Source organism: Salvelinus alpinus, chromosome 15 (assembly GCF_045679555.1).
Source record: "Salvelinus alpinus chromosome 15, SLU_Salpinus.1, whole genome shotgun sequence".
In the NCBI taxonomy this organism is placed as follows: Eukaryota; Metazoa; Chordata; class Actinopteri; order Salmoniformes; family Salmonidae; genus Salvelinus; species Salvelinus alpinus.
In genome coordinates, this window is record NC_092100.1 from 55,573,961 (window position 1) to 55,598,629 (window position 24,669).

Below are 24,669 nucleotides of genomic sequence, written 5' to 3' on the forward strand. Positions count from 1 at the left end.
CTATACATTTTTTCCCCTTTGTTTTGATGCATTTAATGAATGAAAATACAGTGGAAATATTTTAACAAAACAGTGAATTTGAATTTGTTAAATTAATCAGAAAATGTTTTGATGAAGAAGTAGTATGTCATTTTTGCCTTTGGATTTCTGTCTGAGGAGCAGGGAGTCATACTGCTCAAAACATATCCGTGTCACCAGCTGGAGGTGAATCACTAGCCGTCTCAGCTGTAGCACCCAAGAAGAGCCTAGTGCAGAGTGTTCAAGTAAATGTTTCTGTTCCCTTGCCAACTCCTTATGCATGTCCAAATACCATAAGGAGTTGGCAAGAGAGCAGAAATGGACTGGCACCCAAAAGTCTAGTGTATAGTCTAATAGAATGTTCAAGTACTAAAACCTAGTGCAGAATGTTCGAGTAGGCTGAAAGCCTAGTGTAGAATGTTCAAGTACACTCTCTGGTAACATTTTACTTTACTTAAAGCCAACTGGTGCAATGCTTTATCTCTTGTTATAAACATGTATGAACCTTTATACTTTCTTATTATAATGCTTAAAAAGGCTAAGGTAAGTAGGATGTTAAAGTAAAGCTTAGTTCAGAATGTTTAAGGAGTAATGTCTTCCTGGTGTGGTAATACATAAAATGAAATCTAATTGAATTCATCACATGCGTCGAATACAACAGGTGTAGACCATACAGAGAAATGCTTACTTAGAAGCTCTTTCCCAATGATGCAGAGTTAAATACGAAAAAGAAAAAACAAGAAGGAAGCTATATACAGCAGTACCGTGCAGTATCAAGGTGCAGGTATATGTGGTAATTGAGGTAGATATGTACATGTAGGCAGGTGGAGAAGTGACTAGGCATCAGGATAGATACGAGTAAAAAGTAAGAGCAGGGTATATGATGGGTGTATGTGAACATTTTGCCCATTTCATGGTTTTCCTGTCAGGCAATATGCAGCACAGTTATGTACCATTACACAGCAAATCTTCAGATTTTGCATTTCTCCATATGACCACATGGTGTCATTCTTAATGCAGGAACGAGCAGGTGTCTTCACATGCCAAGAAGACCTGAGAGAGAAGCTCTTATACAATGTTTTGGATTCTGGTGCATGACGAAGTGGAATTCATTTTGCTCACAGCATGCTCATCAAAAAGCATGTGCTCCCAAATACTGAATGTAGAAACTGGAAGGAATGTCTCTCTGGTATACAGTTTGGCCCATTTGGAGAACTCCATTTACTGCCTTTGAACTGTAATCATGACAGTCCACTTGCTTTTGTAGTGTCTGTCTTTTGTTCCCCCATGACGCAACAAACCACAGGTGCTATGGGATTGATAATAGACTAGTAAATTGATTTCTGATTGGTTTATAATGAGGCCTACATCATGCAGAAGAATATTTTGTTGCTTTTCTACCTGTAGGTAAAATGCTGAGCGCAATATTTGATTGAACAGCAAAAAAGAAAACCAACACTTGCAGAGATCACAAAATAATTTGCTGACACCCGGTGATTGGTGTTATTAAAAACATAATTTAGGTATCTGTTTTGCAGTCTGTATAGGAAGAATGCATTTTGCTTTTTGTTTTTGAGCTCCAGATCACGTATCACTTACCACTCACTTATGTACAGTGTATAAGAGTATCTGTGCAAATAATAAGAATAGCAACAGCATGGGAACTCATCTCCATAGTAACAGCCAATATTTTCATTTTCTGTCACTCCATGAGTTGGGAGGCACTTAGTTTGTAACTTGCATCGTGATGGTATTTAAAGCTACAGCCTGTACTCCAATGGGTATATAATATATCATTCATTTAAATAACCATTGAACAGCGGCAACTATCACAGATTGCACCTTCAAGAAGCTACAGTATTAGTTTCTGGCGTCTGTCACATCTGGAAGGTATTTGAAGCCACAATCTGTATCCCAAATGGGCACACATTTCATTCATTGTTAAAGGTGTAATCTGCAATAGTTACAGCTGTTCAATGAAATAACCATTGAACAGGTGTAACTATTGCAGATTCATTTACACCTTTAAGGGGAAAACGAGCTACAGTATAAGTTTCTGCTGCCTGTCACAGCTTGGTACATCTCACGCTGGGCGTTTCATCTTGGTCTATTTTAGACCAGTTGAGTCAGATGATGTGGGCTATTCATCTTGATGACATTTTTACCGTAAACTGACCATTTTGGCCAGGCCGGAAGCAGAACTGATGCATTTTACTGTCATGCTTGGGCTGTGTTGTGTGGGTGGCTGGCTGGCTGGGTGGGTAGTGTAGGTGAGAGCTAATAATGTAATGCTGCACATTGGCCTTTAGAGAACGTTCTGAGATAGAGAACGTGTGTGTGTGTGTGACACAGCTGGCCCTCAATGGAGAAGAGACACGAGGTTGTCTGATGTGAAGAAATCAAGGAGGAAGTGAAAGGGGACTGGCCTTAGAAAAAGAGAAGTAAAAAGTGTCCTATTGCACATGCAAAATAAGCTCATTAATGACCTAAGGTGGTTTGTACAGATAAATAAAAATGTGCTTTCATGGCTCTCTGCTAGCTTTATCAGGTTATGCAACACAATGCATTCATTCAACAATACACAAATCTTTCAATATGTAACAAAGTTTATGCAACAGCCTTTGTAAGAAAGTGTGGTAGGCTCATACATGCTCATAAAAAGCCATGAAGCATTATATGTACAGAGTTAAGTGCAAGCAAACATTCTGTACACAAGTTTGGCATTTGAAATTAAACTGGATTTATACAAGCTCTTCCCTGCTAATGTAATAATAATGTAAATGTCGTGCAAATCCTTTTTACAAGCAAACTGTATCCTCTCCGGTGTGATATACGAGACAGTAGACAGGTACATGATCTCCTCTCGTGATGACCATGACTGCCTAGTCCTGTTGATAATCTTAGCCAAATTTCTCTTATGGTGCTGGGTGGTTAAGACTTCTCCCCCCCTCTCCTCTCTCTCTCCTCTTCAATCTCAGGAGGCTGAAGAAATTTGTCTTGGCTCCTAAAACCCTCACAAATTTTTACAGATGCACAATTGAGAGCATCCTGTCAGGCTGTATCACCACCTGGTACGGCAACTGCACTGCCCGCAACCGCAGGGCTCTCCAGAGGGTGGTGCGGTCTGCCCAATGCATCACCAGGGGCAAACTATCTGCCCACCAGGACACCTACAGCACCCAATGTCTCAGGAAGGGCAAAAAGATCATCAAGGACATCAACCACCCGAGCCACAGCCTGTTCACCCCGCTATCAACCAGATGGCGAGGTCAGTACAGGTGTATCAAAGCTGGGACCGAGAGACTGAAAAACAACTTCTATCTTAAGGCCATCAGACTGTTAAATAGCCATCACTAGCCGGCTTCCACCCAGTTACACAACCCTGCACCTTAGTCTACTGCACTATATAGATAGACTTGGAATCACTGGCCACTTTAATAATTGAACACTAGTCACTTTAATGATCTTTACAAACTGCTTTACTCATCTCATATGCATATACTGTATTCTATTCTACTGTATTTTAGTCAATGCCACTCCGACATTGCTTGATCTAATATGCATATATTTCTCATTTCCAAATCAAATCAATTTATATAGCCCTTCTTACATCAGCTGATATATCAAAGTGCTGTACAGAAACCCAGCCTAAAACCCCAAACAGCAAGCAATGCAGGTGTAGAAGCACGGTGGCTAGGAAAAACTCCCTAGAAAGGCCAAAACCTAGGAAGAAACCTAGAGAGGAACCAGGCTATGAGGGGTGGCTAGTCCTCTTCTGGCTGTGCCGGGTGGAGATTATAACAGAACATGGCCAAGATGTTCAAATGTTCATAAACGACCAGCATGGTCAAATAATAATAATCACAGTAGTTGTCGAGGGTGCAACAAGTCAGCACCTCAGGAGTAAATGTCAGTTGGCTTTTTATAGCCGATCATTGAGAGTATCTCTACCACTCCTGCTGTCTCTAGAGAGTTGAAAACAGCAGGTCTGAGACAGGTAGCATGTCCGGTGAACAGGTCAGGGTTCCATAGCCGCAGGCAGAACAGTTGAAACTGGAGCAGCAGCATGGCCAGGTGGACTGGGGACAGCAAGGAGTCATCATGCCAGGTAATTGAGGCATGGTCCTAGGGCTCAGGTCCTCCGAGAGAGAGAAAGAAAGAGAGAAATAGAGAGAGCATACTTAAATTCACACAGGACACTGGATAAGACAGGAGAAATACTCCAGATATAACACACTGACCCTAGCCCCCGACACATAAACTACTGCAGCATAAATACTGGAGGCTGAGACAGGAGGGGTCAGGAGACACTGTGGCAACATCCGATGATATCCTCGGACAGGGCCAAACAGGCAGGATATAACCCCACCCACTTTGCCAAAGCACAGCCCCCACATCACTAGAGGGATATCTTCAACCACCAACTTACCATCCTGAGACAAGGCTGAGTATAGCCCTCAAAGATCTCCCCCACGGCACAAACCCAAGGGGGGGCGCCAACCCATTTCCATTCTTTTACTTTTAGATTTGTGTGTATTGTTGTGAATCATTTTTAGATACTACTGCACTGTTGGAGCTAGGAATACAAGCATTTCGCTAGACCCGCAATGACACCTGCTAAATATGTGTATGTGACCAATGCAATTTCATTTGAGATTACCCAATGAAAGCTATCAGACACCTCCAACACCCAGAACCAAAGCCTATGGATGGAGGTTTCATTTTCACAAAAGAATGCATGGAGGTTTCAACAAAACAAGACAGACAGCAGTTTCACAATCTGTTTTCACAATCAGACCGTAGACAGTTGCTGGTAGTTGTTTTCCAGTTTCATAAAAAAGCCTTTCTGCAGTGCTAGTGAACATTGAGTCACCAGACAAACCGACCCTGTCACTTTGGGTCATGGGGAGCACGTGAGTGAGAAAGAAAGAGACTGACAGAGGTCTCAAACCCTTTCACGTGTCTTTCAGTAGCCTAACACGTGGTTGGTTTACGGATGTGCAGACTTCCCTTTCAGATTCTATTCACCTTCTGGAAAGTGTTACTTTGAATTGGATGTTATTTCCTGATTAATTTAACTTCAATGTTTCTGTAATAGATACAGCTTTACTTTCAAAATCAATTTTCGTCCATTAGAATCAAGCCTACTGTTGAATGTGTCACTTGGATCAGAGGTATTTCAGGAGATACTGTAAGTTCACTTAGTGCAAGATTACAATAACTTTAGTTGCTCTCTGTAGTTGCTCTCTGCTTTATATGGTGCAGCAACACATCACAAAGACTAGCTAGGATTTCAACATCAGCGTTAAAATATTTATGTCAGCGGAAACTAAGTGTGTAAGAGCAAGGCTGAAACCAGAGGGATTTATGCTCAGATCAGAGGAATAGAGGATCCCCTTCACCATGTCAGTCTTATCCCCTATGATACCCGCCCGGCCCACATGCAGCACACACACACATCCACATGTACTGCACAGTATACATGACCCTGTTTCAAATGACTTTCCTACTTAAAGTCAGAGAGAGAGAGAATGAGAAAGAGAGCAAGAGAGAACGCCTTAGGGGGTCGGAGGCCTAGATTTATTTTCTCCTGGGCTCTCAGAGTCAGAGAAGGATATTACTTACAGAGCAAATCTCAGCTTAAAGTTGTAAGACTGAAACACTAGGTTGTTTCTTTATGTACCTGGAATAAAAGGAGGAACTATACACACCAACAGGAAATCATCTGGCTGCATGCCATCGTCAAATATTTTCTCGTTTATTTCCTCTGCCTACTGTACTCCTTTCTGCCATACTCTTCACTTTGACAACACTGTGGTGTAGTCCGGGTGGACTATGATGAGTTGCCAAGCAAATGACGGTACTCAAGCAGTAGTTTTAAACTACATAAAGTTATAAACAGGAAATTATCTGACTTCATGCCGTACTTCTTTTCATTTTGGTAACTCTATTGTAGGTGTATAAGCTATGCAAATTAGGGCAGTAATTTGAAACGACATAAGGGTATGCCTCTTCATGTTTTGGTTCCTGTTGTCAGTTGATGGTGGCCAATGGCTCCAGGGTCTGTGACAACACTTTATGTAAAACTGCCCTTCACGTGTGTGTATCTTATGTGAAGAAGTCGAGAATGCATTTGACTGGCCTAGTTACCAGATCCGTTTGTGCTATAGCCAACGTCTCTACCGTGTGTTGTCATGCCAAACAAGACAATAGACGCACGCTAGAAGAACAATTGGCTATACTACAAACAGATATGACAACTGACCACACTAGTATTTGACATGGTCAAACAACTAATATGCTACACTGCCATGGGATATGATAATGGTTGTGTCCCAAATGGCACCCTATTCCATTTATAGTGCACTACTTTTGACCAGGTCCTATAGGGCTCTGACCAAAGTAGTGCACTATATAGGAATATGGTGCCATTTGGAATGTAATCTGGGGCTATATTTCATATCGCAAAGTATTGCAGAGAGATTTCTGTTCATGTCAGGCTCAACATGCAAACAAAATGCCATCAGAGTGGAGACTAGCGTAATCCTTCCTTTATTAAGATACCCATGCTCACCAGAATGTTTTCTTACTGACTAAACATACAGCAAGCTATGCTATCCATCTCTGCACCAGTGTAATAATGACAACATGCTGTAGTTGGAGAGAGGGTACATAGAGGTAGACAGGGTTGGCTCCGTCTGCCCCTCTCTGTGTCTCTCCTCTGTCGCTCCCTGTACCTCTCTCTTCTCATCCTCTGGTTCATCATCAGTCAGTCCAGGGAATGTGAAGAAAATGACATATGCGCATCCTCCTGTCCAAAAGAAGATTATTCAGACAATGATGGTATGACTGGACTGGATAAGGGTTTTGGATAAAAGCCGTGCCCCAATAAATATTTCCCGGTGTTAAATATTTGGTGTTTTCACGGATTAAATCTCCACCAAAAGATCTGCATGTAACTGCAGAGTTAGTAGATGGAATTGTTGGAACATTTAAATCATTTCAACATTTGAAGTTTTACACGTCAGAATCCAGTTTTTACATACAAATTCATGTATCTGTTATAAAAAGGGTGTGGTGCTTTGCTTGTTGGATCGATTTCCCTGCTTGACACAGACTTTGGTTGGACCACACTTTATGATTCCTGCCACAAGTGCAGTACCTGAGGTTTAGCCTGTATGTACAGTATTTGCTTTGTCACAACAACACCTGGTTTCGACCTACATTTGGCCTGTATTTCTCCTGTATCCAAGCATTCAAATACATGCAAAACATGAAACAGGGATCATACCACAACCCACTCAACCCCAGGACCTGAGAAAGAAACAGATCCAGAGATCCATTGGCAAACTTTGCAGACGTTTCCCCTTATTTACCCCTTTCTTCCCAGTCTGCCCAGTGTGACAGTAGGAATAAATCCCCCTTGTCCAATTTCCTGGACTCTTCCTAATATGGGCGTCAATTAGAGGAAGAGTACTACTGTGGCCGCAGCTTTGCAGCCTGCGAACCGGGCTGCACAATGCATTAGCCCACGATGAGCTGTCAAAAAGGATTATTTCAGCTACGCCAGTCAGCAAAAGGGGTGTGTGCCGCTCTACTGCACTACATCTGAGGAGAGAAAGAGAGGGGCGGGAGTGAAAAACAGAGAGAGAGCGAGAGAGAAATCGAGAGGGAGAAAAAAGCTACCCAGATAGAGAGGAGAGAGGGAGAAATAGTGAGAAGAAGAGAAGTGTCCATTTAACACACATAAGAAGGTGGATTTTTCTGGAAGAGCACCGTGCGATGTTGGAACACTCGTCGGAGCTAGCCCTGGTGCAGAGCTTATACGTCAACAGCATGCGCTGTCCCCCCTCTGCCTCCGCCGCCGGTGTCCCCGTCAGGAATGAGGACCTAGGATCTCTGAGGTACGTTGTCCTTGGATGTTGGTTTGGCCCCTCATTCAGAATGAATGAATCAGATCTAGCCTGGCTGGCTTTTGTTGTGGTTGGGGCTTTAGCCAGTGTTTATAATGCTTATTTGTCCCTGTGGTGGTGAATAATGGATATTGTTATAGGACCAATTCATTGTTTTCAGTTGAACTATTCATTCTCATGCCATGGTGGGTTAGGGTAGATTTGTGATGTGTATGTTTTTCACTGAAAGGAAAAGAGACACAAGCTATCTTGTGATATGGGGGAAAATATCCCCCCCTGCCCAAAATCCACCCCCTTCAGTCATCTTCACAAACTCACCTATTGATCCTGTTGATTGCAGTTATCATCAAATCAAATGTGAATAAATACATTTTCCCTTCTTATATTATTTGACTCAAAACCAATGTATTGTGAATACACAATACTGATGTATTGGTCCACAGGGATCGGGAAAGTTGCATCTCCCTGAAATGAAAAGAAGTTGAAGAAATAAATTAAAAATAGGTGTGACTTTCACTCACAATTAAAAGATGAAGAAATGGGTCTCTGTCAGTCTGTCAGTCAGTGACGCAGGGACAGGGATCTACCACTGTATGAAAGAGAGGCCACAGAACAGGACAGTGGTGCGAACAAGTCCATCCATCCAGGCCTTGCCCTAACACCTTCAGACAAAACCAATATAAACTGCAAATCTACTGCAGGGCACAGAAACATTTACATCATCCAATAAGACATTTGCATAAACCAGTATTACCAGCACCAGCACCAAAAACCTAACTCAAACTAATCTGATAAGGTTAGTGTTAACCAACATAACAGCCAGCCGAGCTATAAAAAAAATCTGCATTTATTTTCAGATTAGAACATTGAGTCATACACAGATCTTCTCCCACTCCTTCTCCATTTTGAGAGCACCAGCTTCAGTTGGTCGCCATTCTGCAAGTGCTTTCAGAGCTGAGAGAAATGATGTCAGCCAGGCAGATAGGCAGGCAGCAAGTTCATGACGATAGATATATACAAACATAGGTGATGTAACATATTTGGGTTGCTCTGTACAGTTGGCCTATTTTTACTTGACCCGCTCCACCATTGGTTAAGAAGGGGTGCAAATCAAATGCTAGATGAATTGATTTGTAGGGGGCAGGGATCATACAGATGGTCCCACGTTGCAAAATAATACCACAGAACAGAAAGATGTAAACAAAGAATGCATGGTACGTGTAGAGATTACCATAGGATTACGATAGTAATAATCTGAGAGATTAAACATGTGAGGCTAACGTCAAGAGGCGGCAACCAATAACTAACTATACAATCCATTCCAAGCAACATGCTTCCATTGCAACAATAAAATAGTATTTATTTTTTAATATTTTACGGCACAATGTTTTATACTTTCTTCCATAAATAGATGGGTCATTTAGTGTACAATGGGGAACTGTGATGTACTGTAGGCTACCCAATTAATATCTCATATGCCAGACCATATGTAATATTCAGAGACTTACATGTCTGGTTCCACAAGACTAATAACCACCACAAGACAAAGGTGCTGTCATTTAAAATGGCCAAACAAGGGGGCTGTCATGTCCCTCTTGCAATGTATCTTCTTAGAGAGATTTTCAGAGATCTAAAATGATTAAACACAATTATAGCCTAGTCAAAAGCTCACACATACTTTGATGTTGTGTGAGATAGTAGTAATATCAGATTACAGTCCAAATGCGTAACATTTCAACATAATATCTGAACCAAGAGATGCTTTGATAGATGCTTTTTATAGCAGCCCCAGCCCCTAAATCCGAATGGGCGTTCATAGATTGTATGTGCCTGTCTGAATGTAGCCTATACGGTAAAATAGGTCACAGTCATATTGTATGTATTTGGCTGCGCCATAACACTTTGAAACGCTAAAATCAACACAATCTGCACTGTAGTCTGCCTTGAAAATTGCTTTGGATACAAGGATTAACCGGGATTTCACAAACAGGATATTTCTTATCAGTGAGTCTGCAGAAGGAACCTGCAAGTAGGAATTTTGTTGGACGACGTATACCATGCGCATCCCGTATGACTAATAAACTTGAAATTTGAAACTTGGTGAGACACTCCCAATAATATTTTAGGGGGTTATGAATGTGCAGCTGCTGTGAGTGCTAGAATGAACTATTCCAGTCCAGTTAATTAGGCCGCCAGCCCCTCTCTGCTACGGGTTGTATTCATTAGGGCACAACGTAGCAACATGTTTAGCAACGGAAAGCGAAAACAAGCGTTTCTTATTAAACAATTCAGCTAGTCCTTCCCTCTCTGTTTCAGTCTGTTTTCTTCCATTTGGTACCTGCTCTGCTGTGGTACAAACAGTACTTTACAATTGTGATCTGTCCCCCCTCAATGGGGGTTTGTATAGGGAAACCTCGCCCAGCAAGTCGAGTTCAACAAAGAAAGACAGGCTCCCCCTCTCCAAGAAAACAACAGCAATACCACAAAAGGGGAACATGACCTGTGACCCTTATAGAAGCAAGGGTTATGTCCCAAATGGCAAGCTGGACTCTGGCCAAAAGAAGTGCACTATATAGCGAGCCATTTGGGACACATCCAAAAACTCAGGATGACTGGGGAAAAAACAGCATTTTAATGATTTTTTCTTCTTGGCCAATATTCACAAAGAGTCTCGGTGTAGTAGCGCTGATATAGGATGCTTTTGTCTTTTAGATTAAAATGTATATCATTATATGGACAGGGGCGACCTGATCCTAGACCAGCACTCCTACTCTGACAAGCTTTTTGAATACTGGCCCAGATATTAATAGGGTGGGACTCGGATTTGAGTGTCTTAACCAAACATTTTGAGCATTTCATTTGAATTATTGGAGAAGAGTATTATAGAAAGGGGATTTCCTATTACTACTTGACTGGTTCAATAATAGCCAAGTACTTGAGCTAAGGACTCATGGAATGGGGTTGCCATAGCCTATAATTTCCCTTTCTCTGATAATCTCTTACCTCTCACAAAATGTCCATCTCTTTTGTTAACCCATCCACCCTCTTTGGGGTACAAAAATAGCTGTTTTTGTTTTACAGCTTTTTTGATACATATAAACATCCATCTCTTTTTGTCTGTCTTGGTTCTGTAGTAGTCTAGCCAGGGGATTATTGGGATCTCCTTTTCCTTCGATCAACACCTGTCATATTTCACAAGCATATCGTTTAGGTCAGATTGAGCCATGGGTGGTTAGAGTACCAATACACTTGTGTAAACTGCTGCCTACTTCAAATAGACTGACAATAAATAGTCAAGTAAAGTATGGATTCTATGGACGTGCAAACAAAATAACTGGAACCCCGGCCTAGTCAAATGTTTTACATACTTGACAGGGAATAGAAGTAGTCACGCCCCTCTCTCGCTCTCCCTGCAGTTGACAGCTCGCTTGTAGTTTATTTTTCAATTTGGGGATTGGAGGAGAAATGAGCTGGGGCATGCAGAAGACGAATGTCAATCGCTTCTGATGACTTAGTATTCGCATTCGGCTGCTTGGAGTAGAAGGCCCCCCCTCCCTGGCTCCGTTTTGTGGTCGCGCAGCAGTTGAATCTCGAAGCCATTACTTTCATTGTTGAAAGACTACGGCGTGGTGGGTTGTACTGTAGCTCGTTAACATGACTTCGGCATACAGTGGTCTGGATTTTCTTCCGGATAGGACGGTCGAAAGCCGGTTGATGATGAGCTCGGAAGACACAAAGTAAGTAGCAAATGCCTAACCGACATGTATTTGTCAACATTTTTGAACGACTTGCAAATAAATGTGTAACGCCCGCACATGAAGTTGCGTCCAACGCGCCACAAATGTCGACGTTTTGAGTAGAAAGCTAAAAGGAGGTACCATAAGCTCGCTAACGTTATACAGTAGTTCACTGAGATGTGTTTACGGCTTAGCTAATGAAATACTAGTCAAGTGACATTTGCTTCCGGAGTTAAGACGTTCCAGACATTATCGGACTCGTCATTCTAAAGTTTATACAAGTCGTATTGCTTGTGTGTTTACTGTGCGAGCGGGAGAAACGTGCACACGCGGCAGCCGCCCTTTGTTTTTTTTAATGCTGCTTGCTTGAGCAGAACAGCAACGGAGTCTTCGGTTCGGGTAGGTCATGACAGAAATTTACTTCAACTAACAATGTTACTACCCATTGCAACGCTTTTGATGGCAAGCATTGCACAACAGTCGCTATGTAATGTAACAGTTTACGTAATTTTTTTGGCGAGGTATTTCTTGCGTTTGTACTCGGCGTGTTTTACGGAGAGGCAGTTTGCTACGTATTTGTAGCTAGTTTCCCCGTTAACAAATCGATTTCCCGTAATGGAGGTTCGTGTAGGGTGGCTTGCAGAACACGTGGTACATTTCTGAGCAATTTTAATGAAAATCGTGTGACCGCCACATAGATTGTTGGCAAAGGAAGCCAGTCAACACAGGCGTGTTGTTTTCAGAAATGCCCCCAGGCTAATTCGGCTTACCATGAGTGGATTTCAACCCACACCCATAGATAGGGTATGAAGCTCAAGGCTCTACGTTGCTAGTCACCGTTAACTCTGAAATCCCTCTAGCCATATCTAGATATGGGCTTGGCTCTGTAGCCAAGTTCCTGAAACATACGGGACATGCATAGCCTACATGGCTACAAACGTAAACCCTTTACAACAAATCCTTTGCCCAGATATTGATTATAAAATGGTCTGATCAATGGATTTGCATTAAAACACGGTGACTGACAAATAATATATGCTTTCCTACTAGATAAGAACAGACGGGAAGCATTCTCACCCGTTTCCTTTTTCCATGCAAGACGGAATACATTTTTGTTGTTGTAGTGGCAACAAATACGTTTGTCATAATGCTCATGGGAAATCTTTCGACCCCTGACCTGTCCAACTCGCAGCTGTTGTTGGATGATGGATTTATGCATGTTCATGTGAAGCGAGAGGTTTTACTCCGCCCAAAGTCTGTCCACGAAAATGTATGTATGAAGGTCAATGAGCTTGTCGAATACGGTCAACAAAAAATCTAATTGCTAATTTACTACATGAAGCTTCTTTGATCGAATATTCGTTTCTTAATGGTTAAGTTGTTACGAATGGATTTATATAAGTGGACGCACGTGGCATTAAAGTTGTTTTGGGGTAAATTGCTTTATTTCATAGTTGTGCCTGTTGTCATAGAGATAGCTAGAGGACTCATCATTGATATAACTGTTTTAGCATGAACATTGCCATTGAGGGATCCACCATTTTAAACTTGTCAACTGTGTGGGGATTCCTGAGTTGGAGCAATCAGTGAATGTAGAAGAAAATTGACTACTTTTTAAAATAGGGGTGTGAACGTTTAAACAACATTGGGATCCTTAAAGTTAAGAAAAATCCTGTGTCTCCACAAATCTGCGTTTATTTTCAGCAAACTTAACACGTGTAAATATTTGTGCGAACATAAGATTCAACAACTGAGACATAAACTGAACAAGTTCCACAGACGTGACTAACAGACATGGAATAATGTGTCCCTGAACAAAGGGAGGGTCAAAATCAAACGTAACAGTCAGTATCTGGTGTGGCCACCAGCTGCATTAAGTACTGCAGTGCATCTCCTCCTCATGGACTGCACCAGATTTACCAGTTCTTGTTGTGAGATGTTACCCCACTCTCCACCAACGTGAATCCGACCATCGCCCCTAGTGAGACAAAACCGTGACTCATCAGTGAAGAGTACTTTTTGCCAGTCCTGTCTGGTCCAGCGATGGTGGGTTTGTGCCCATAGGTGACGTTGTTGCCGGTGATGTCTGGTTAGGACCTGCCTTACAACAGGCCTACAAGTCCTCAGCCCAGCCTCTCTCCGCCTATTGCGGACAGTCTGAGCACTGATGGAGGGATTGTGCATTCCTGGTGTAACTCGGGCAGTTGTTGTTGCCATCCTGTACCTGTCCCGCAGATGTGATGTTCGGATGTACAGATCCTGTGCAGGTGTTTTTACACGTGGTCTGCCACTGCAAGGACAATGCATGTTCATTAATTGTTTATGGTTCATTGAACGAGCAAGTGTTTAAACCCTTTACAATGAAGATCTGTGAAGTTATTTGGATTTTTACAAATTATCTTTGAAAGACAGGGTCCTAAAAAAGGGATGTTTCTTTTTTTGCTGAGTTTACATACAAATGTATAGACGAGCAATGACAGAGCGGCATAGGCCTTTGCCTTCTTGGGTACAGGAACAATGGTGGCCATCGTGAAGCATGTGGAGACAGCAGACTGGGATAGGGAGAGATTGAATGTGTCCGTTAAGACACCAGCTAGCTGGTCTGCGCATGCTCTGAGTATGCGGCTAGGGATGCTGTCTGGCCCGGCAGCCCTGCAAGGGTTAACATGTTTAAATGTCTTACTCACATTGGTCACGAAGGAGGAGAGCCCACAGTATTTGGTAGCGGGCCGTGTCAGTGGCACTGTATTATCCTCCAAGCGGGCGTAGAAGGTGTTTTAGCTTATCCAAAAGCAAGATGTCGGTGTCATTGACGTGGCTGGTTTGCCTTTTGTAGTCCGTGCTGGTCTGTGGACCCTGCCTGATATATGATATCCAATAGTTCTTGCTGGCTGTATGTAATAACACTTTAGATTTTCTGGGCTAACAATGTAAGAAATGATACATAAAAAAATGAAATACTGCATAGTTTCTTAAGGACTAAAAGCGAGGCAGACCTCTCTGTTGGCGCCTATTTGCCAGATGCGAGTGTTTGTGTTCTCGGAAGTACGGAGTTCTGAATTGATTCCTAGCGGAATCAACTCTTGATAATCGGAAATGGAAGTTGACACCAGGGGAATCGAGGAATAAATGATTGGAGTCGAGAATTTATATTTTGAGTAGACTCTCCACCACTACGTACATCATCGTCTTAAACAGTTGGAAAAAATGGCAGAGAAAGGCAAGCGACAGCAGCAAAGTCCTTTATGGCAATACTTTGAGAAGTTAAATGAGAAGGAAATGCAAACTTTCTAAGGTGGAATTGTTGTACAGTAATAGTAGTACATGTGCAATGCTTAACCATCTGAAAGGGATGATGCTTCTGCAGGCAGCTGCATTGTGAATTCGCATGGAATTTTATGATTTTTCCCCCATTTGAATGGAAAACCGATAAAAAAATATATAAATAAATTGCGGTTTAAATGGGCAATTTGTCACATCTGTGCTTTAAAATGGAGATGGCCTAAATGTTGCTGCCCATGCTGTCACAGACGCTATAATGGCACATATACAAAGATGAGTCCTCTACCTATCTCTATGGCCTGTTGTTCACATGCGTATCTGCCCTCTCATTGGCTAGAATGGCCCCACCAATGGTCCATCCTGCCTTCCAGGCATTTATATTTCCATTGTTAGAGCGGTCACTTGAATATCTTGTAAATATAATAAACAATCTTTTTGTTAATGTGATTCCAGCATATCACTCACCACTCATCTTAGTTGAGTTCAACAGCAAGTATCCTGTAGCAGCTTCATCCATTTGATATGCATTTCCCACATCACATACACATATTGAAAAGCCAACAGTGAACTTCCTGGTAATAGTATCACCTAGGCTAATATCAGCAAGGGATGATTGACTGAGGGAAAATGTGATCATGGCTTTCTGGAAATTGAATTGTGTCTAAAGCCAGGGTGTCAAGCTCATTTTGACCTAGTGGCCGCATTTGGTCTTCAACGAGGTACGGAGGGCCGCACTGAAAACTGGTTATATTTTCTCGCCGTCGAAATTTGCAAAAGATAATTCCAAAAATGATGGATAGGGAACTTTGATACTCCCTGACTGTCTAGCTTTAATTTAGTTGATTATTGGCAAGATGGGCAGAATCAAGAAACTGTTTCAATGCATGTCCATACAATCCATACAAATCAGCTGGGCTTGACAATCTGGACCCCCTATTTCTGAAACTGTCCGCCGCCATTGTCGCACCCCCTATTACCAGCCTGTTCAACCTCTCCTTCGTATCATCTGAGATCCCCAAGGATTGGAAAGCTGCCGCGGTCATCCCCCTCTTCAAAGGGGGAGACACCCTGGACCCAAACTGTTACAGACCTATATCCATCCTGCCCTGCCTATCTAAGGTCTTCGAAAGCCAAGTCAACAAACAGATCACTGACCATCTCGAATCCCACCGTACCTTCTCCGCTGTGCAATCCGGTTTCCGAGCCGGTCACGGGTGCACCTCAGCCACGCTCAAGGTACTAAACGATATCATAACCGCCATCGATAAAAGACATTACTGTGCAGCCGTCTTCATCGACCTGGCCAAGGCTTTCGACTCTGTCAATCACCATATTCTTATCGGCAGACTCAGTAGCCTCGGTTTTTCTAATGACTGCCTTGCCTGGTTCACCAACTACTTTGCAGACAGAGTTCAGTGTGTCAAATCGGAGGGCATGTTGTCCGGTCCTCTGGCAGTCTCTATGGGGGTACCACAGGGTTCAATTCTCGGGCCGACTCTTTTCTCTGTATACATCAATGATGTTGCTCTTGCTGCGGGCGATTCCCTGATCCACCTCTACGCAGACGACACCATTCTATATACTTCCGGCCCTTCCTTGGACACTGTGCTATCTAACCTCCAAACGAGCTTCAATGCCATACAACACTCCTTCCGTGGCCTCCAACTGCTCTTAAACGCTAGTAAAACCAAATGCATGCTTTTCAACCGTTCGCTGCCTGCACCCGCACGCCCGACTAGCATCACCACCCTGGACGGTTCCGACCTAGAATATGTGGACATCTATAAGTACCTAGGTGTCTGGCTAGACTGCAAACTCTCCTTCCAGACTCATATCAAACATCTCCAATCCAAAATCAAATCAAGAATCGGCTTTCTATTCCGCAACAAAGCCTCCTTCACTCACGCCGCCAAACTTACCCTAGTAAAACTGACTATCCTACCGATCCTCGACTTCGGCGATGTCATCTACAAAATAGCTTCCAATACTCTACTCAGCAAACTGGATGCAGTTTATCACAGTGCCATTCGTTTTGTTACTAAAGCACCTTATACGACCCACCACTGCGACCTGTATGCCCTAGTCGGCTGGCCCTCGCTACATGTTCGTCGTCAGACCCACTGGCTCCAGGTCATCTACAAGGCTATGCTAGGTAAAGTGCCGCCTTATCTCAGTTCACTGGTCACGATGGCTACACCCACCCGCAGCACGCGCTCCAGCAGGTGTATCTCACTGATCATCCCTAAAGCCAAAACCTCATTTGGACGCCTTTCCTTCCAGTTCTCTGCTGCCTGCGACTGGAACGAATTGCAAAAATCTCTGAAGTTGGAGACTTTTATCTCCCTCAACAACTTTAAAAATCTGCTATCCGAGCAGCTAACCGATCGCTGCAGCTGTACATAGTCCATCTGTAAACTACCCACCCAATTTACCTACCTCACCCCCCATACTGCTTTTATTTATTTACTTTTCTGCTCTTTTGCACACCAGTATCTCTTCTTGCACATGATCATCTGATGATTTATCACTCCAGTGTTAATCTGCTAAATTGTAATTATTCGATTTATTGCCTACCTCATGCCTTTTGCACACATTGTATATAGATTCTCTTTTTTTTCTACCATGTTATTGACTTGTTTATTGTTTACTCCATGTGTAACTCTGTGTTGTCTGTTCACACTGCTATGCTTTATCTTGGCCAGGTCGCAGTTGCAAATGAGAACTTGTTCTCAACTAGCCTACCTGGTTAAATAAAGGTGAAATAAAAAAAAATAAAAAAATAAAATGTCCATTGTTTTCCATGGACCATATTTGACATTCCTGGTCTAAAGGCTTGGGGTGGTCTGGGACTGGAAGGATTCCTTGCATTCATCATATCTTTTGGCTTTGGACGTGCATGCACACAAAGGTGACCATTTCTACCTGACTAGTGTGTGTGTGTTGGCACCCTAGTGCACTACTTTTGCCCTGGTACTACTTTTGCTCAGCACTTCTTCTTTTACCCTATGGGCCCTGGCCAAAAGTAGTGCACTATATAGGGGATAGGGTGCTATTTGAAACGCACACATGGTGTTATCTGGGCTACGCTAAGTGTGATGATGATGATGTGATCCTTTTGTTGTGGACACTGACATGGGTCGGGTGGCTGTCTGATCTGGGCAAAGTGTGGCCTCTTGGCACTGACTCCTGGGGCTGAGAGAGGGCCAGCTGTTCGCATAGTGTGTGGGGATCAAATAAAATTTTATTCGTCACGTGCCGAATACAACAGGTGTAGTAGACCTTACAGTGAAATGCTTACTTACGAGCCCCTAACCAACAATGCAGTAAAAAAAAATGTATGAACAAGTAATTAAAGAGCAGCAGTAAAATATCAATAAGGAGACCTGAGACTATATACAGGGGGGTACCGGTACAAAGTGCAGGGGCACCGCTTAGTCGAGGTAATTGAGGAAATGTAGGTAGAGTTATTAAAGTGACTATGCATAGATTACAGCAACAGAGAGTAGCAGTGGTGTAGAAGCCTATTGGACCTAGACTTGGCTCTCCGGTACCCCTTGCTGTGCGGTAGCAGAGAGAACAGTCTATGACTAGGGTGGCTGGAGTCTTGAACAATTTTTAGGGCCTTCCTCTTACACTGCCTGGTATAGAGGTCCTGGATGACAGGAAACTTTGCCCCAGCGATGTACTGGGCCGTATGTACTACCCGCTGTAGTGCCTTGCGGTCGGAAGCAGTTGCCATACCAGGCAGTGATGCAACCAGTCAGGAGGATGCTCTCGATGGTGCAGCTGTACAACCTTTTGAGGATCTTAGGACCCATGCCAAATCTTTTCAGTCTCCTGAGGGGGAATAGGTTTTATCCTGCCCTCTTCACGACAGTCTTGTTGTGCTTGGACTATGTTAGTTTGTTGGTGATATGGACACCAAGGAACTTAAAGCTCTCAAACTGCTCCACTACAGCCACGTCGATGAGAAGGGGAATGTGTTCGGTCCTCTTTTTCCTGTAGTCCACAATCATCTCCTGCGTGAGCCATGTAGACCGATGTTGAAGGCTGGGAGGGGCATGCCACCTGTTCTACCACTTCCTGCTGCTGGTGTGGCAATGTGCCATGGAACTATGTTTAATTAAATAAGAATCTGTTCCCCTCCCTTCAGACACTCTTTCTAGTATGGTGGTCTGGCATTCACAGGGCATACAGCACTGTGGCTCTCATCTTTGACCTTTTGACTTGAGGCTTGTAAGAGAGCTGACAAATTCTCCAACACATGCAACGGATTTAAAATAAGAAACTTGGGTCTGAACTACATACATGGGCCTAGGTCTACATCTTCACTCCTCTCCTTTCCTCCTACTCTACCAAGTTTGTCCAAGTGTGGTTTGAGGTTGCTACAAAATACTAGGCTCATGTCTACGTCTTTCTTCACCCCGTCTCCTTTCTTCCTAGTTCCCAAGTTTGGTTTGAGTAGAGGTCGCAACGAACTACATAGGCCTAATGAACATATCCACCGCTCTCTCATTTTTTCCTCCCCAAGCTGTGTGGTGTGGTTTGAGGCAAACTACATGGGCATTCATCTTCTTCAACCCTCTTTCTCGCAGTTTTTTTCCTCTTCCAAAGCCGCCTCCAAGTTTTGTTTGTGTGGTTTGAGGTCGCAACAAAGTATTCAGTAATTGTAGTCGACTTTCACGCTCAGATGGCCTCACGGCGTGTTTATTTAGCGAAGATCAGATGCATTCACCAGGGTGTTTCTGTAATTGACACAGTGGGATAGCTAGTTATTTACCCATATACAGCACGCCTGGTTGGCTGGTATACTACAGAGCACATGAACAGGATATACAGTGTAATATCAATGTGCATGACTTTAGGCTATATTTTGAGGGCTGAAAGTTTGAAAAAGGTAAGCCACCACGACTGATACTTTGGGTCAACTTCAGCCAACCAAGGTAAATCCCAAAACCACGTTAGGTTGTATGAAGCGTCCCTGTGGCAGTGGCACTTGCTGTAGGCCTTGCTAATAAAATGTTGAAGATTGCGATGGCATGCATATGCTCTACAACACATGGGGTGAGTTAGAAGGGTATACTGTCCAAGTTGAGTGGAATCAGCTTGGTATTGTCACAATACAATCTATTTATTTTTTATTTTTACTTCGATACCATCACGATACTCGATACCAAAGTGAAAAAGAAGGCATATTAGCCAAAGTCACAGAATGGCACTTGATCCAGACAGACCTTTTGAGTTCAATATCATAACATTTGAATTTTTTGATAAATCAATTATACAATCAATTTGACTTTGGTTTAAAAAAAACTATCTAACGACCATAATATAACGTCATAATTTATTTTGTATGTTAAATCTCTAGTCTATTGATAAACTGTATATATCAAGATGTAGCCTAGGCCTATTTACAATACAGGTGAATGAATATTCAATAGGATTGTGTGCATGCATTGTGTTTAGCATTTTCTAGTTGAATTCATGGGGCTATAGATGAAAACCAATCTGTTCCCCTTCCATTTGGGACTTATTGCACCGATCAACGATATTTGCATTGAAGAAGAAATCTCTTTTATAAAAGTGCGCGCGGTCTCTCTTTAAGACCCACGATGTCATTCACACCCACTCAGTTCGAGGCTCGAGCAAAGATTCTCTTGAATAGGAGTGAACAATACGTTTCAACATTTCCACATGCCGTGTTGAATTATTCAATTGTGTTAACTTCTGTGCAGCATGAGTGGTGACGCAGCCCAGACTCCCACTGAGTGCAGTTGTTCCTCAGGACATGCTGGAGCTTGCAAGGAGTAAGTGCAGCAGGCACGGTGGGGGACATCGGCTGCGCTGATACAGATCCTCAATCAGTAGACAACGTGACACACATTTTGACAGAAGTACTGAAAGTAATACATTCTAGTACCGAACCGTTTTTCATGTTCTAGTATCCAAAAAGTACCAACGTTTTGGTATACCGTGCAACACACGCTGCCAGTCCAGGGTTGTGTTCATGATTGGGGAACGCAACGGAAAATTAAATCCGGCTACTAGTGAGTTCTGGCCGCCCAACTACCTGCCTGCTTGATCCCATCCCCTCCTCCCTTCTCCAGACAATCTCTGGAAATATTGTCGCGTCCCTCATCAACTCATCCTTGATCACTGGCTGCGTCCCCTCTGACTCCAGAGTCGCTCCCCTCCTCAAGAAACCAACACTCGACCCCTCTGACATCAAACTACATAACCGTATCCCTTCTTTCTGTTCTTTCCAAAGCACTTGAGTTTGCTGTCTGGTTATCTCTCTCAGAACGTTCTTATTGACCGTAACTAGTCAGGCTTCGAGACTTGTCACTCAACCGAGACCGATTTCCTCTGTGGCACTGCACTGCCAAAGCGGACTCTCTGTCCTTTGTTCTCATCCATCAGATCGTCCTCTCAGGGCTGGGTGTCTCAGGCTCTGAACAATATTGGATTGCATCCTGCCTGGCAGGCAGCTACTACCAGGTGACGTGGAGCGGATCTGTGTCTGCACTACCTACTCACTACTGTTGTCCTTCAGGGCTCGGTTCTAGGCACACTTCTCTCTCTACACCGTCACTCGACTCATATCCTCACATGGTCTCTCCTATCATTGATATGCGGATGACACTCAACTACTTTTCTCCTTCCCACCTTCTGACACCCAGATGGCGACACGCATCTCTGCGTGCCAGACAGATATGTTGACTCACCACCTCAAGCTCAACATCAACAAGAGGGAGCTTATCTTCCTCTCTGGGAAGGCCTGATTGCTCCAAGACCTCTCCATCACGGTTGACAACTCCACAGTGTCTCCCTCCCAGAGAGCAAAGAAACTTGGCATAACTCTGGACAACACCCTGTCATTCTCTGCAAACATCAAAGTAGTGACTCACTTGCGCAGGTTCATGCTCTACAACATCCGTAGAGTACGAGCCTACCTCACACAGGAAGCGGTGTAGTTCCTAATCCGGGCACTTGTCATCTCCCATCTGGACTACTGCAACACGCTGTTGGCTGGGCTCCCCGCTTGTGCCATCAAACCCCTGTAATTTATCCAGAACACTGCAGCCCGCCTGGTGTTCAACCTTCCCAAGTTCTCCCATGTCACCCTGCGACTCCACTGGCTTCCAGTTGAAGCTCGCATTCACTACAAGACCATGATACTTGCCTATGGAGAAGCAAGAGGAACTGCCCCTCTCTACGTTCAGGCTACGATCAAACCCTACATCCCAACCTGAGAACTTAGCCACCTCTGGTCACCCCTACGGGAGGGCAGCTCCCGCTCAGCCCAGTCAAAGCCCTTCTCTGTCCTGGCACCCCAATGGTGGAATCAGCTTCCCGCTGAAGTTGGACAGCAGAGTCCCTGCCCTTCAAAGAGTACCCCCCGTAAAAAAAATGTTTTTAAAAGTAATTTGTGTGCTCGCACTTTTTATTGATGAAAAATGTACTTGCTATGACTGAGATGTGGTTGTCCCAGCTAGCTATTTTAAGATTAATGCACTACGGGATGCACTATGTAAGTCGCTCTGGAGTGTCTGCTAAATGGCTAAAATGTAAAACATTTTGCAATGGAAAGTTACAATAAGCATTTATTATTGGACAAGTCGAGGTAGTCCCAGTCCATCCCTGTTTCAGTTTTTTTTTTCTCGTTGGTGCCTTATGAACAGGACCCAGATGGAACAAGTGCACACTACAGGGAAAATGACACATTATTGAGACGCAGAACCAGTATACAAGCAGTAACATTCAGGTGGCCATGACTGTATTAGATGTAAGTAGAAGCCTATGTATTGTTGTCCATTATTTTAATCCATTTATGGTAGGATTAGGGTAAACAAATATACAAACATTTTTGTGTGTGTGTATATGGGGGGAGATTGTAAACTGATAGACAATTACAGTTGAAGTCGGAAGTTTACATACACTTAGGTTGGCGTCATTTAAAACTAGTTTTTCAACCACTCCACAAATTTCTTGTTAACAAACTATAGTTTTGGCAAGTCGGTTAGGACGTCTACTTTGTGCATGACACAAGTCATGACACAAGTTCCAACAATTGTTTACAGACAGATTATTTCACTTATAATTCACTGTATCACATTTCCAGTGGGTCAGAAGTTTACATACACTAAGTTGACTGGTCCTTTTAAACAGCTTAGAAAATTCCAGAAAATGGAGTCATGGCTTTAGAAGCTTCTGATAGGCTAATTGACATAATTTGAGTCAATTGGGGGTGTACCTGTGGATGTATTTAAAGGCCCACCTTCAAACTCAGTGTCTCTTTGCTTGACATCATGGGAAAATCAAAAGAAATCAGCCAAGACCTCAGAAGAAAAATGGTAGACCTCCAAGTCTGGTTCATCCTTGGGAGCAATTTCTTAATGCCTGAAGGTACCACATTCATCTGTGCAAACAATAGTATAAACACCATGGGACCACGCAGGAATCATACCGCTCAGGAAAGAGATGAATGTACTTTGGTGTGAAAAGTGCAAATCAATCCCAGAACAACAGCAAAGGACCATGTGAAGATGCTGGAGGAAACCGGTACAAAAGTATCTATATCCACAGTAAAACAAGTCCTATATCGACATAACCTGAAAGGCCGCTCAGCAAGGAAGAAGCCACTGCTCCAAAACTGCCATAAAAAAAAGCCAGACTAAGGTTTGCAACTGCACATGGGGACAAAGATCGTACTTTTTGGAGAAATGTCCTCTGGTCTGATGAAACAAAAATAGAACTGTTTGGCCATAATGACCATCATCGTTATGTTTGGAGGAAAAAGGGGGTCGCTTGCAAGCTGAAGAACACCATCCCAACCGTGAAGCACGGGGGTGGCGGCATCATGTTGTGGGGGTGCTTTGCTGCAGGTGGGACTGGTGTACTTCACAAAATAGATGGCATCACGAGGAGGGAAATTAGGTGGATATATCGAAGCAACATCTCAAGACATCAGTCAGGAAGCTAAAGCTTGTTTGCAAATGGGTCTTCCAAATGGACAATGACCACAAGCACACTTCCAAAGTTGTGGCAAAATGGCTTAAGGACAACAAAGTCAAGGTATTGGAGTGGCCATCACACAGCCCTGATCTCAATTTTATAGAGGCAAGGAGGCCTACAAACCTGACTCAGTTACACAAGCTCTGTCAGGAGGAATCAGCCCATATTCACCCAACGTATTGTGGGAAGCTGGTGGAAGACTACCCGAAATGTTTGACCCAAGTTAAACAATTTATAGGCAATGCTACCAAATACTAATTGAGTGTATGTAAACTTCTGACCCACTAGGAATGTGATGAAAGAAATAAAAGCTGGAATAAATAATTATCTTATTCTGACATTTCACATTCTTAAAATAAAGTGGTGATCCTAACTGGCCTAAGACGGGGAAGTTTTACTAGGATTAAATGTCTGGAATTGTGAAACTGATTTTAAATGTATTAGGCTATGGTGTGTGTGTAAACTTCTGACTTCAATTGTACATTGATACAACCCGCACTCTATCTGCAATATTAAAACTGATTGAACCCTAAAATAAATACAAAATAGAAAATAACATCCGAAAAAACATCCAGGCCAGGTCAGAGAATGTGGGCAGCAGCTTTGGATGGGCAGCAGGGGCCAGGAGGGCATGTGGGTTGGCTGGGTAACCTTTCCCTCTTGGACAGAGGCCTAAGTGGAGCGGAAAGCCGCTGTCTAGTTGG

General features: G+C 43.2%; 1 protein-coding gene and 1 long non-coding RNA gene across 10 annotated transcripts in view; one reads left to right on the top strand and one right to left on the bottom strand.

Moving 5' to 3' along the window:
* Positions 1 to 6,554: 6,554 nt before the first annotated feature.
* Positions 6,555 to 12,902, bottom strand: LOC139540379 (uncharacterized). The gene is made up of 3 exons (XR_011668184.1): positions 12,746 to 12,902; positions 8,250 to 8,396; positions 6,555 to 6,829 (listed from the first exon to the last, which is right to left on the bottom strand). It is a non-coding gene; the product is annotated as an uncharacterized lncRNA (long non-coding RNA).
* Positions 7,548 to 24,669, top strand: part of LOC139540376 (CUGBP Elav-like family member 2) — a 75,139-nt gene continuing 58,017 nt past the window's right edge. For 2 of the 9 annotated variants that reach the window (XR_011668175.1, XR_011668177.1), the window contains exon 1: positions 7,555 to 7,922. Coding sequence is in view for 1 of the 9 variants with exons in the window: in XM_071344162.1 (XP_071200263.1) it covers positions 7,801 to 7,922 (122 nt within the window). In the remaining 8 variants the exon portion in view is untranslated. Of the gene's footprint in view, positions 7,923 to 11,336; positions 11,669 to 11,907; positions 12,068 to 24,669 lie in introns of those variants that run through there. The other 7 variants (XM_071344162.1, XR_011668174.1, XR_011668172.1 and 4 more) reach the window with 7 other exon arrangements.